General features: G+C 38.6%; 1 protein-coding gene across 2 annotated transcripts in view; it reads right to left on the reverse strand.

Annotated features, from left to right (window-relative positions):
- CRYBG1 (crystallin beta-gamma domain containing 1) overlaps positions 1–14,010 on the reverse strand; it is a 216,939-nt gene that overhangs the window by 40,853 nt on the left and 162,076 nt on the right. For both annotated transcript variants that reach the window (XM_017543754.2, XM_037743955.1), the window contains 4 exons: positions 8,225–10,556; positions 4,832–4,879; positions 4,626–4,744; positions 2,086–2,251 (listed from right to left, as the gene is read on the reverse strand). In XM_017543754.2, coding sequence (XP_017399243.1) covers positions 2,086–2,251; positions 4,626–4,744; positions 4,832–4,879; positions 8,225–10,556 — 2,665 coding nt within the window. The remainder of the gene's footprint in view (positions 1–2,085; positions 2,252–4,625; positions 4,745–4,831; positions 4,880–8,224; positions 10,557–14,010) is intronic.

Below are 14,010 nucleotides of genomic sequence, written 5' to 3' on the forward strand. Positions count from 1 at the left end.
AAAAAAAAAAAAAAAAAGAAAGAAAGAAATTATAAAGTATTAAATGCATAAAAATATTCTCATGGCATTATTTATAATGGTAAAAAAAAACTAGAAACAACCTTAAGATTCACTGAAAGAAGAAATAACAAATAATGGTACCTCATTTATGTGCTAAATAATAAATAATGCATCGTGTCAATGGAATATGATGTTCAGCTAAATCCTAAACCTGTGGTAACATGAAAAGCATTTGTTAACACTAAATCTGCTATTATCAGGCAAAACAAGAGATCTCGTTTCACTTCCCCACCTTCCTGAATGCACCCAAATCCTCACCCCACGAGATTCTGCTACCTTCCCCAGCTGCAAATCACAAAGATGTTACCAAGGGGAGAGGAATTTTCAGGAAGATGGTATAAAGAGAAAGAAAGGATTGAGAAGCATGGTGTTCGGCGACAGGAGTAGAACAGCATCGTACCTGTATTATGATCACAACTGCAGAAAAAGCAGATTAGAATATGGCCAGCAAAAGGTAGAAAATTCAAAAACCAAAGGAGGAGAGGACACTTCATGATAGTAGGAATCAGACGATATTTTTAGACACTGCTTTATTACCAATGTTATTTGAGCAGTAAATAAAAACTCTAGACAAAATATTCCACTAATGAGGACATTTTGAAATCAGATTTCTCAAGTCTTAGTCTTCTCACATTATATACTTACAAATATAAAAGATAAATCATTTAGTATACCAGTTACCACCTAAGTCACTCAGAAATGTTGACCCAGGAAGTAGGCGATGCTCTCCTCTGCCAAAACTGTTACTCATCCTTACTCATTCTCATGTCAGAACCTTCCTTTCCTCTCTACTGCATCTTGAGACTCGTCTCTGTTAAAACTTGGGATTTTAATTTTCTACTTAGAAGCTACCATTAATTACATCTTTAAGGTGAAGAATCATCAAATCCCAAGAGCCACAAAGACTGACAACACCTTCCTCATCAAATAACAAGAAACCAAGAAATTTTACCTCATCCATAAAATGGCCTCAAAGAGATCAAATAATATTTTGTTAAACCCACATGAGATCCCAGAATTGATCAACCAAGTTATTTTTGGTTTTATTTTTCCAAAATAGAATTCCTATAAACCACTCAAAGCAATCAGGACTCATAACAAACAAAAAAACTAAGTAAATGAAAAATCTGTTCATAGATGCAGAACTCATCTAAACCAAGTTACCAGGTAAAATATATTTGGAAGATGGGAATGGAAGGACAGGCGTAAAAGATTTACCTTAAGGGCTTATTGTGAAAAAATAACCAATTATAATGCTTCTTTTTAAATTCTTTAAAGTTTACAAGGCTGGGCGCGGCAGCTCACACCTGTAATCCCAGCACTTTGGGAGGCCAAGGCGGGTGGATCACCTGAGGTCAGGAGTTCGAGACCAGCATGACCAACATGGTGAAACCCTGTCTCTACTAAAAAATAAGAAAATTAGCCAGCGGTGGTGGCATGCGCCTGTAATCCCAGCTACTCGGGGAGGCTAAGATAGGAGAATTGCTTGAACCCAGGAGGCAGAGGTTGCAGTGAGCCCCCCTGCACTCCAGCCTGGGAAAGAGAGCAAGACTCTTATCTCAAAAAAATAAAATAAAGTGTACAAATACTTAAAATACAGGAAATATATCCATAAGGCACCAAATATGTTTCCCAATCACTTATTTCTTTTTTTTTCTTTTTTCAGAAGGTGTGTCACTCTGTCACCAGCCTGGAGTACAGTGGCATGATCTCGGCTCACTGCAACCTCCGCCTCCTGGGTTCAAGCGATTCTCCTGCCTCAGCCTCCCAAGCAGCTGGGATTGCAGGCATGGGCCACCACACCAGCTAATTTTTGTATTTTTAGTAGAGATGGGTTTTACTATGTTGACCAGGACGGTCTCAATCTCTAGACCTCATGATCTGCCCGCCTCAGCCTCCCAAAGTGTTGGGATTACAGGCGTGAGCCACCGCACCCAGCTTACTTAATAAAATGAACATTTCCCTTAAAGTAAGAATCCATAAATATTTGCTGAATAAATAAAATCCAGATTCACCAGAACCTACCTGGACCACATGTCTGATGGAACCAATCACCACCGGCTTATCAGACTCTGCTTCCCCGTGTCTTTCCAAAACGTCTTCTATACCCCAGAGACCAGAGAGTTCCAGTTCTCCTTCTTCTAAGGGGATGGAGTGCCCTTCAAAATTTGGTTGCTCATACAAAATCCAACTAACAATAAAACAAAGCAAAACCATTAGTGAGTCTTGGTAAGAGAAGTTTTGATTACTCAAATATTCTGGCTAATTGCCTCTATATACATAGTGGAACTTTTATACATATATATACATATATATAAATATGTAAATATATATACATATAATTATGTCTAGTAAGATATTAGTATTAGGAAGAATTTAAGCTACTTTAATTGCTAGATAATTGACCACTAATATACTGGATATATATATAGATAGATAGATACAGAGCCACCACATATATATATAAAAATATGTATATATATATTTACATATTTTATATAAATATGTATATATTTATATATTTTTACATATTTAATATATATGTATATATTATATGTATTATATATAATTTACATATTTAAAACAATATATACATATTTAATATGTACAAATATGTATATATTTATACATATTAAATACATATAAATATTAACATGTATATTTATACATATTAAATATATAAATATATACATATTTTTATATATTTACATATTTATATATATATGCTGGCTGTATATCTATCTATCTATCTATCTATCTATCTATATATATATACCCAGTATATTAGTGGTGAATTATCTAGCAATCAAAATAGCTTAAATTCTTCCTAATACTAATATTTTACTAGACACAAGCCTCTGATAACTCATGAACCATATCAGTATCTTAGAGAACTTTGGAGTTGTTGATATCAATGCTACAGAGCTACTAGTGTTCCAAGGAATTGCCAAGTGGTGGAGGCTTATAAATAATAATATGTCAGATAAATGGATGTTTACTGTAGTGTTTTTTTGTCTCTTTTTTTGATGCAGAGTCTCACTCTGTTGCCCAGGCTAGAGTGCAGTGATGCAATCTCAGCTCACTGCAACCTCCGCCTCCCAGGTTCAAGCAATTCTCCTGCCCCAGCTGCCCTAGTAACTGGGATTACAGGCATGCACCACCATGCCTGGTATTTTTATTTTTATATTTAAAAAAAAAAATTTTTGTATTTTTAGTAGAGCTGGGGTTTACTCATGTTGGCCACATTGGTCTCAGCCTCAAGTGATCTGCCCACCTTGGCCTTCCAACGTGCTGGAATTACAGGCATGAGCCACCATGTCCAGCTTTTTAACTCCTTACATATAGAAAACATTTCTCTTAGAGAGATTTTAACTTACATATTACAGTCATATCAATGAATATGTTGATACAAAAGACTATAAATACGTTAATGGAAAGCATTGTAACAACAGTCGTCCCAACAGCAGCCAAACACTAAAGAAAAATATATGGCAGTGTAAATGCTTATGCTTTCAAAAAAAAGAAGCCAACGAAAGTTGCAAAAGAAAGGAAAAAGCACTGTTCTATAAAAACAAAACTTGTGTAAAAAATTGCCACTAATATATTAGTGGCCAATTCTCTAGAAATGAAAATAGCATTTGTCTTCAAATTTAAGAATAAAAGCAAATCTTGTTTTTCTCTTGACTATGCTAGATATATAGGAAAATATATTAAAAAAACCTAAAAATCTAATAGGAAAGATGCTGCATATTTAATCAAATGGAAACCAAAAGAAAAGCTTACAAATTTTTAAATCCAGAGGTCTACCTTATTTATTTCAAACAAGTTTACAAATAAGCACCAAAAGATAAGCATTATGCCAGATGAGCTATTTCTTTTTTAAGCTGCCTTTCTTTACTCAGTTTCCTGTGTATCTCCAGGAGGAAATGAAGCTGATAAAATTATTTCAGAAACTATCAAAATATTTATTTATTTACTTATTTTTACCAGTTTCTTTACTTAAAATGATCTTTTGTGGAAATACCGGAAAGTAAATTAAATTTTAAGTTAGTGCTGCAATGAACTGTCATTAAAAAGTTAGAAAAATACCTGTCCTTATAGATTTTGTTTTTCCTTATAAATTTTTTTTTCCTTATTCTTTTTTTACTTTGCCTTTTCCTACACCTTCTGAAGTTTCCTTACAGATTTTTTAAAAGTTATATCTGGCCTATCCACATGACTAGGGCAATTCTTATCAACCTCATTTAAAGGACATTAACCAAAAGTATGCTATGGGCCCTGATATATGATTAGTAGAAAGCGATATTATGGGGAAACATGGGAAAAAGAAACTTGTTCTACTGTACTGTTCTGATTTTTCTCCCATAAACACATATCACTGCTATAATCAGAAACATGATTTAAAATGACATTGTTAAGATATGAATCCCTACCTTACCACGAGTAGTATTTCCTGTGCTTTCCATTGCTAAAACCATAATTTTAAACTAGGAGAAGACTAAAAAGGTAATTAAGCATGTAAAACACAAACACTTTACATCAGGAAATTAAAGCGCCATTCTTACCATCCTCTAACAACTCTTACGAGTATCAAAGGAGAGAGGCTCCAAGAACTGCAATCCTGAATGTCACTGAAAACTTCAATGCACTTCTCAGAGACATCGGGCTCACTATATATCACCACCTGCAAGAAAACGAAAGTGGTAGCACGCTTTGTTGTACTCTATCAGACCAAAATAAAATCAAGACTAGAAACAGAAAATAATCCTACCTTTCCAGGTCGGGGATTGAGTTTATTTTGGACACTTCCTCTAAGTGCCTGTAATCAGATGAACAAAAACACAACAAATAATTACAACTTCACATTAACAATCCTCTTTTTCCACCCATGATCCTCAAGGTAGATCATGCTTATCTCACGTTGTATCGATTTTGAAACGCCCACTCTAATCGATGCTAAAGTTGTATTAAAACTCTAAGTTTATGCTTTTAAATTAAGATTTTTTTTTAACCTCTAACTGAATTTGCCATTTCAATTTCTCCTCATTTAAATGTCTAGGCTATTTCCACCTATGCTAGAAAATTTAGGGCACATATGTGTTATGTGAGTTCACAGAATAAGAATTCAGCTAAGAGATTATAATTCAAATAATATGAATATCATCTCAAATAAATAAACATGAATTAGAATATATTAATCACTTACCTAGAAAGAGCTGAACCAATTTTGTGTTCATATACATACCCTATCTGAATCTATATAAATATTGTTTTCTCATAGTAAATCGACTGTCATATAACAACCACTAGTCTAAATAGAAGTGTTTATGGTATATGTGGTATATTTTACAATGTACTTTGCACATGGTAGATGTAGTCCCCCTTTTTTGATAGACAAAATACATTTTAATATGGCTCCAAAACTAATCATTTTCAAGATCATCTGACAAGACCAGTAAAATCAGATAAGTTATAAATATAATAAAATAGTAATAATACATGTAAAAATGTTACAAAACATGAACTACTTTCAATGCTGACCAGAACACCTATTTTAGGAACTGCCTTTGCTCCGACTGCTCTTGCATCACACCAGAGTGTGATACGCTCAAAAGACCACAAAGGGCCAGGGTGTGGTGGCTCACGCCTGTAATCCCAGCACTTTGGGAGGTGGAGGTGGGCAGATCACCAGAGGTCAGGAGTTTGAGACCATCCTGGCCAACATGGCGAAACCCCATCTCTACTAAAAATACAAAAATTAGCCAGGTGTGGTAGCACTTGCTTGTAATCCCAGCTACTTGGGAGGCTGAGGCATGAGCATCGCTTGAACCTGGAAGCCGAGAGTTTGCAGTGAGCTGAGATCATGCCATTGTACTCCAGCTTAGGCGACAGAGCCAGATTCTGTCTCTTAAAAAAAAAAAGTCCATAAGGGCCCCCCTAGAGAATTATCAGAAGCCAAATGGCATATACCTATTTATGTATATGTACAAATTACAAGTAGATAAACTGAAGAAAAAGCCTAAAATTTAAACAAAATTCAAGTAAAACCTTCATGATTGAATAGTCACACTATCAATAAAAGCCCAGGACTTTAAAAAAGACCATTTTTTAAAAAAATCATAAAAAGGCCTAGAAAAAGCATAAAGATTTTGTTTTTCCTTTTTATGCCATTTGCTTTGATTTTCATAGGGAAACTATATATTCTGTTATCAGCTTTGTCACACTGTAGTTAAATAAGGAAAGTGATCTAAGAATAATTAAAAAGAATAAAGCTGTAATGAATGGGAAGTGGACCAGTGGAAATTTTGTGCTTGAGAGAAATAGTTAAGAATTTTATGATTTCTGAGTACCACAGGCTGATTCAATCTTACTTGTTTATAGCAGTGGTTCTCATAGTGTGGTTCAGAGGCCACTGGGTGTTCCCCAAGATCCTTGCAGGTAGTCCATGAGGTCAAAACTATTTTCATAATAATAAGAGGTCACCTGCCTTTTTCATCTTTTTCTCAAATGTCCAGTGGAGTACAGGGCTCCATGATGTGTGATGACGTCGTTGCTCTGAGCACTGGTGCAATGTGCACTTGTATGTTCTGGTGTTTTACAATTTTCTCAGCAATTATTTCTAATATAATAAGCTCTGATAGGCATAACCCATACAAACAAAAGCTCGTTGGGGTTCTCAATCACTTCTAAATGTAAAGGGTCCTAAGACCAAAACATTTGAAACCCAAACTTTATGAAAGTTTATGAAATCTCATGAAAAAAGGATCTGCACCTCTGCTGGAAACCCAACCATAGATTTTGAAAGAGCTTGCAACATTACGTTCTCTGACAGGACTGTAGCAAAAGCCAGCACAATACATTGAACCATGCTGCAGTACCCAGTACAGATGAGGAGAGGTGCAAGTTATTTTCTGCCTGGATAAACTGTGCCGGACTGCAGTCCACACCTGCCACACAGCTGGGTTCCCAGGACGGACCACCAGAATACAAGCTCCATTCAGGCTTCTAGGCTGGCAGAGCTGATCACTAAATACATATTCTACCTTCCTCTCTCATAGTCCTCCTTCACCTTAAATAAGCTTTGTAACAAAAAGGCAAAAATTCACATCAAAAGCTGAGTAAAGAAAACATCTTCTGAAGTGAGATAGCAGAAGATGCAGAAATCAAAATTATTCCCCAAAATCATACTTTGCTGTCCTCACTCTAATATTTAGGAAGAGATTCAATGAAAATCAAAATTCTTTACTCCTCACAGCTTTGCAGGGGAAAAAAATATATCCCTAAAGAAAACTAATTCCCAATAAAGAGAAAATACTTTCTCAATTGCACAGGATAAACACCTACTGCTACTTATAGAAACAAAGGGTGAATGTCACAGAGAGAAGGAATTAAGAAAAAAGTTTCTGGCCAGGTGTGGTAGCTCACGCCTATAATCCCAGCACTTTGGGAGGGCAAAGTGGGCAGATCACGAGATCAGGAGTTAGAGACCAGCCTGGCCAATATGGTGAAACCCAGTCTCTACTAACAGTACAAAAATTAGCCGGGTGTGGTGGTAGATGCCTGTAGTCCCAGCTACTTGGGAGGCTGAGGCAGGAGAACTGCTTCAACCTGGGAGGTGGAGGTTGCAGTGAGCCGAGATCACATCACTGCACTTCAGCCTGGGTGACAGAACAAGACTCGGTCTCAAAAAATAAATAAATAATAAAAATAAAATAGAAAAAGAAAAAGTTTCCTTGGCTGGGGACTTCCCAAATAGAGGAAGCTGCTTCACAAATCTTCAAAATTCTAAGTATAGCAATGAGCATTTTTACATAGAATAGGTATGAAAAAGCATCTTGTCTGTCTCTGAGCTTCAAAAGCTTACCTATACATTTCATAATACAACATATAAATTCACATGTGCCCTAAAAGATCATGTGCCTTAAGACCTTTGTAGCTTTATCTCCCTGCAAGACTACAGATGCCTTCAGTGAAGACTCTTGGTACATTTTTTTCTTGGACTCTAACAGTCCCTTGTACATTGCAGGTTTCTAAATACATGATGAATAAAAACTATAGCACAAAAGCTTAACCATTTCTAAAAGAATAACGTGAGTTGCTCATCAACCCTTTCTTCTCTTGCTTTATAAATGCCCCAAATAAATAATAATACATTGCTACTTACCATTGTGTCTGATAATGACATTCCAGAAAAAGAAATGCTTGGATCATACCGGCTTGATTTGAAAAGACCCATGAAGTCGTTGTCATTGTTTCCACAGTTTGGCAAGTTTGATTTAAGAACACTTTCAATATGATTAGCCTTTTCCATATCATCGTTCTTCAGTTTTGAAAATTCAGAAAATTTAGTTTCTGGCGAGTGTAGGTTGCTTCGTGAATCCAGATCTTCTTTGGTTTTCTCTTTTTGCGGGTATTTTTCCATGTGGCTTGGACTTTTCAAACTGGAGTGTGATGTATTTGACGAGTTGAAATTGAAGACCTTTAAGGAGCTGGCGGGTGGAAGATTTGGCTGTTCTTTGTTCAAACCACAGGGCGGGGCACCCTCAGTCGTGGGCTGTGACACTGAAGGCTGAGATAGGGAACCGCTCTGAGAAGTACTGAAAGCCGTGGTCATAGTGTTGACTGATGTCACAGAGGGAGAAAAGATTTTGTCTTGCGGTAAAGAAGATAACAAGCTCGAGAAAAGTGCACTTTTTTCTAGTCTAGATCTCTTAACGCCACCATTTGTGATGTCCCTGTTCTCTTTGTCGTTGATTTCCGGCATCACCCGAGGCTCACTGTTCCCATTAGTGTTCGTGTGCAAGGACTTGAAGAGGACGCTCTGTTCAGTGGATACACGTTTGGGTCTCAGTTTGGATTTTGTGTCAAACTGCATCAAATGTAAAGCCGGTGACATTTCTGGCTGGCTTTCCTTCTTCTTCCCCAAACCAAAGGTAAACACATTGGGATCAAACACCTTTTCTAAGTGGTCTTCATGAATAGGAGGCATGGCAAAGTGAGGAGCAGGAGAGTTTGGCATCCTGGCCTTCTTTCTTTTCATGGGCATACAAACTGTACTATCCATCTGTTTTATAATTTCAGTGAATTTTTCCATATCAGAAGAAGAATCAAATACACTATCATCACTACCAGCAGAGATGTTCAAAAGACTGGCAGGGCTATCCTGGCCGTTTGCAATAGTCTGATCTGGCCTTTGAGGAGTGTCTAAGGGATTTCCACTGCTGGGAGAGTTGGTGGGACTGGATTCAGCCATCAGGGGTGTTCTGCTGCCCTGACTTTGAGCCTGAATAGGCAGAGTTTTCTCTGATGCTGGCGGCATGACTTGTGGGCCAGATTTTGCTGCGAGCTCTTCTGTGCAATGAGACTGTTCTGGTGACATGCTCTTACTGCCCAGTACTTCCTCTTGTGGGGGAGCACAACTTGCAACGGAAACCACTTCAGGTTCATTACTGTGACAAGTTGGCAACTGCACTTCTCTAACTTCAGAGCTCTCTGGGATGACCTGGGAGCTCATATCCTGTGTGCTCTCCATGGGGAGCACAAAGGACCTGACCTGGACAAGGACTCTGGATGGACACTCACTTCCCACAACTTCTGGACTGTGCTCTGTGGACAAAGGAGGGTTTGTTTCTCCTTCAAGTTCAGAAAGTGGCATTTTCTCATTGTTCTGATGAGACACAGGCAAAACACATCCTTTATGGTTTTCTGACACTTTTAGATCAGTGCACGGGAAACTGCTTATGGGCGACTCAACACATGTGTCTTTGGGAACATCCACAGTGGGTGCAGACAGTGAAAAAGAAGGCCCAGGAGATGACTCAGCAGTGGGCTGTGAGTCAGAAAATGTATCCTGTGGCTTTGGCGTGGCCGTTGGGGGTAAATCTTTGGTATCAGCAATGGTGGAGATGTCTTGTGCTGCACTGGTTACACGTTCAAGTACAGGTCTTTTGCTGTCTGCAGCCTCTGAATCCTCCTTCTCGATGAGCTTATGGTCCTTGACAGGAATCAGAGCAGCAGCCACTGGTTCTGAAGGGCAGCCAGCATCTGTTTGTCCATCTGCTTTATCATCTTGCTTAGGCTGAGGACCAAGAGACTGATACTCAGAAGGGTCTCCATTCATTCGTCTGGTTGCTGGCAGAATCTCTTCTTCGGAGGGAGTAACTTTGGTTTCTGCAGGGGTTTCCTTCACCAGCACACCATTCTGGGGACTGTTTGGCATTACTTTCTTTTCAGGTTGCTCCATTTCTTTGGCTTTTTTGGCTAAATTCAGCTTCGCTCTCCCAACAAATGTTTTATTAGAGGCAGGAGTGTTCCTTGTGCCTCGAATATCAGTGTGTCTTGGGCTACTATTCACCCGTTTGTTTTCAAATAAGGAGATTTTGGTGGCAGTGTTGCCTTTGTGAACTGGCTGGCTAAATGGATTGTGCTCATTTCCCAGACTGTCAAGATTCTTAGGGGTTTTAAGATTTAGTTCCACATGTTTGGGCTTGGCAGGGCTGTGAGGAAAAAGCAGGAAGACAACGTTACTGACCTAGTTTTTAAATGTGGACACACAAACCAATTAATTATAAAACTATGAAAAGCCAACATCTCCCTGATATATAACATTTGGGTGTGTGTGTTTAAGACAGGGTCTTGCTCTGTTGCCGAGGCTGGAGTGCAGCAGTGTGATCATAAATTGCTGCAGCCTTGAACTCCTGGGTTCCGGCAGTCCCCCTGCTTCAGCCTCCCAGATAGCTGGGACTGTAGGCACATACCACATATCCAACTAATTTTTTTATTTTTATTTTTTTGTAGAAATGGGGTCTGTGTTGCCCAGGCTAGTCTCAAATTCCTGGATTCAAACAGTCCTCCCATCTTGGTCTCCCCAGGTGCTGGGATTACAGGCATGAGCCATCATTCCCTGTCACATTTGTTTTTTTAATGAAATTATTTTGAAATAGTCCTAAGTATACTATCAACTATTTTTAGTGGGTGATTTGCTTGCATATGAGGGATCAGGAGTTTATATAGCCAAGAAACTCTAGGGATGAGGGGTAAACTACTTTATTGAGTACCTAGCATGTATGCACAGTACTTGGCACTGGAACTGGAAGGCATCCAAAGGGCTGAAGAACATTAGAAGAAATTTAAATAATTAATGCATTCCCATACTTTAAATATGGTAAATGATCTCCCCAACATCAATTATGTATTTTTATTTCAGCATAACTTTTTTTTATGTTATCTCAAAAAGATAGATTATTTTAAAAATTCATCTATTGTTGACCTCTTTGGATATTTTATTCCTCATATCCTTCCCCCATAAGATTTTCTCTGATTATAAGTGTGTTTGCTATAGCAATTTTGGATACTATTTAAAAATCACTGATAATCTTATCAGAGAATATCCCTGTGAACATTTTTATACATTTCTAATCTTTTATAGGCATAATTGAGTATGTTGAATTAGAATCAGATTATTCTGTTCATATAATTTGATATCTCGATTTTTTCAAGAAATAAAATGACTTAACCTTATAGTTAACATTTTTCAGATTACCAAAAAATTTGCTGGAAAAGTTGTCTTAATGCTGCATGGAAGTCCATCATATGGATGTACCATAGTTTACTTATCAATTACGCAATTGTTGGTTTTGTCACCACTCCTTGGGCAGCAGAGTCTCCCCTCTCTCTGTCACATTTCTTGGGTATAATTAACCCAAGTGGAAATAATAAGTCTTTGAATGTACACAGTGCTTTCTTTCAGAGAAACAAAATGTGCTCTGTTTGGCATTCTCTGGCTCTGGTCCTGAGTTTTATGCTAATTATCTGTGTGAACTTGGTCAAGTTACTTAACCTCTCTGGACTCTACCTTCTCCATCTGTAAAAAAATGAGACGGTTTAGAACAGTGTTGTTTTTATTTCCCCTAACTTATCGTTGAAGGAATCCCTGGGGTTTTCTTCAAGGGCTGCAGTTGGGGAAAGTAGGGACAGGGATGGGGCTGTACACTCTTTGAACAGAATCATTCCCAGTATCTGTTTTATTTATTGCTTCTATTTAAACTTTCTTAGAAGAAATATATATATATATATATATATATATATATATACATATATGTGTATATATATATATATATATATTTCCCAGCACTTTGGGAGGCCAAGGAGGGAGGATCGCTTGAGCCCAGGGGTTCAAGACCAGCCTAAGCAACACACTGAGACCCAGTCTCTCCAAAAAAAAAAAAAAAATTAGCAGGTGAAGTGGTGCATGCCTGTAGTCCCAGCTACTCCAAAGGTGGAGGTAGAAGGATCACTTGAGTCCAGAAGGTCAAGGCTGCAGTGAGCTATGGTTGTGCCACTGCGCTCCAGCTTGGCTGACAAAGTGAGATTCTTGTCTCCAAAACAAAAACAAAACCCTCTAGACCATTGGTCTAATGGTTTATAAAGTGGGAGAGATAAAGCATAACCACAAACAGTCACTGACTGTCAAGCACTTGAGAAGTGCTTCACAGGGCTTACCTAATTAATGTACAACTTTATACATTCTATTTTTGGCTGAGGAAGATGAGGCGTAGAGAAGTAACTTGCCTGAGGTCATGCAGCTAATAAGTGACAAGGTCACAATTTGAAGACAGGTGCTCTGGTTTCAGACGCCATGCTCCCAACCACTATAGTATTCTGCTTCCCCAAATAGGCCCAGACAATGCCCGCCTGACTGAGCTCCTCTGGTTCTTTCCATCTTTATCATTTAAGAGTCAGTGAATTATCATGAGATCTATAACATAAAGTAATTAGACTTTAGAGGCCACTTTGATAATGAAAACACCCAAGTAGAGACATTGAAATCCCATGCTCCCTTTCCTTCATGGACTTGGCCTTCAAGAAGGTTGGGCCTGGCTGGGTGCAATGGCTCATCGTTATAATTCCTGCACTTTGGGAGGCTGAGGTGGGTGGATCACAAGGTCAGGAGTTCAAGACCGGCCTGACCAACATGGTGAAACCCCTTCTGTACTAAAAATACAAAAGTTAGCCAGGCTCGGTAGCACATGCCCGTAATCCTAGCTGCTTGGGAGACTGAGGCAGGAGAGTTGCTTGAACCCGGGAGGTGGAGGTTGCAGTGAGCCAAGATTGTGCCACTACACTCCAGCCTGGGCAACAGAGTGAGACACTGTCCCCCCTCAAAAAAAAAAAAAAAAAAGAAGAAGCTTAGGCCTAAGAAGCTTCTAGAAGGGACAGGCAGTATGACTGCAGGCAAGTCACCTTATCCTTCTGGATAACACAAAATGGGCTGGATGTCATCAAGTCTTCTCCAAAAGCAGCACTAATCATTTAGATTTTAATATTTACAAATTTTATTTATACTAAATTTGAGGCTGGGGGCAGTGGCTCATGCCTGTAATCCTAGCACTTTGGGAGGCCAATGCAGGTGGATCGCTTGAACCCAGGAGTTTGAGACCAGCCTGGGGAACATGGCAAAATTCTGTCTCTACAAAAAATTCAAAAATTAGCCAGACATGGTGGTGCACCTATAGTTCTAGCTGCTAGGGAGTCTGAGATAGGAGGATCATCTGAACCCGGGGAGGTCAAGGCTGCAGTGAGCCAAGATCATGCCACTGCACTCTGGCCTGGGTAACAGAGTTGAGACCCTGTCTCAAAAAAATAATAACAATAAATTTGATCTCTGCTCATAAATTTCTCCCAGGCATTGCTTACCCCAATATCTCCATAAGATACTTAGGCTTCCTTATTACAGGCCCATACCTTACATCTAAAAGGAAAATTAATTTATAAGCATGTCCTTAAAGACCAAATTATGAAACCAGTGAGATGATTAGAAATAGAGAGCTTAGCCGGGCGCGGTGGCTCATGCCTGTAATCCCAGCACTTTGGGAGGCCGAGGCGGGTGGATCACGAGGTCAAGAGATCGAGACCATCCTGGTCAACATGGTGAAACCCCATCTCTACTTA

The sequence above is a fragment of the Cebus imitator genome, unplaced genomic scaffold, assembly GCF_001604975.1.
Source record: "Cebus imitator isolate Cc_AM_T3 unplaced genomic scaffold, Cebus_imitator-1.0 Scaffold160, whole genome shotgun sequence".
Classification (NCBI taxonomy): domain Eukaryota; kingdom Metazoa; phylum Chordata; class Mammalia; order Primates; family Cebidae; genus Cebus; species Cebus imitator.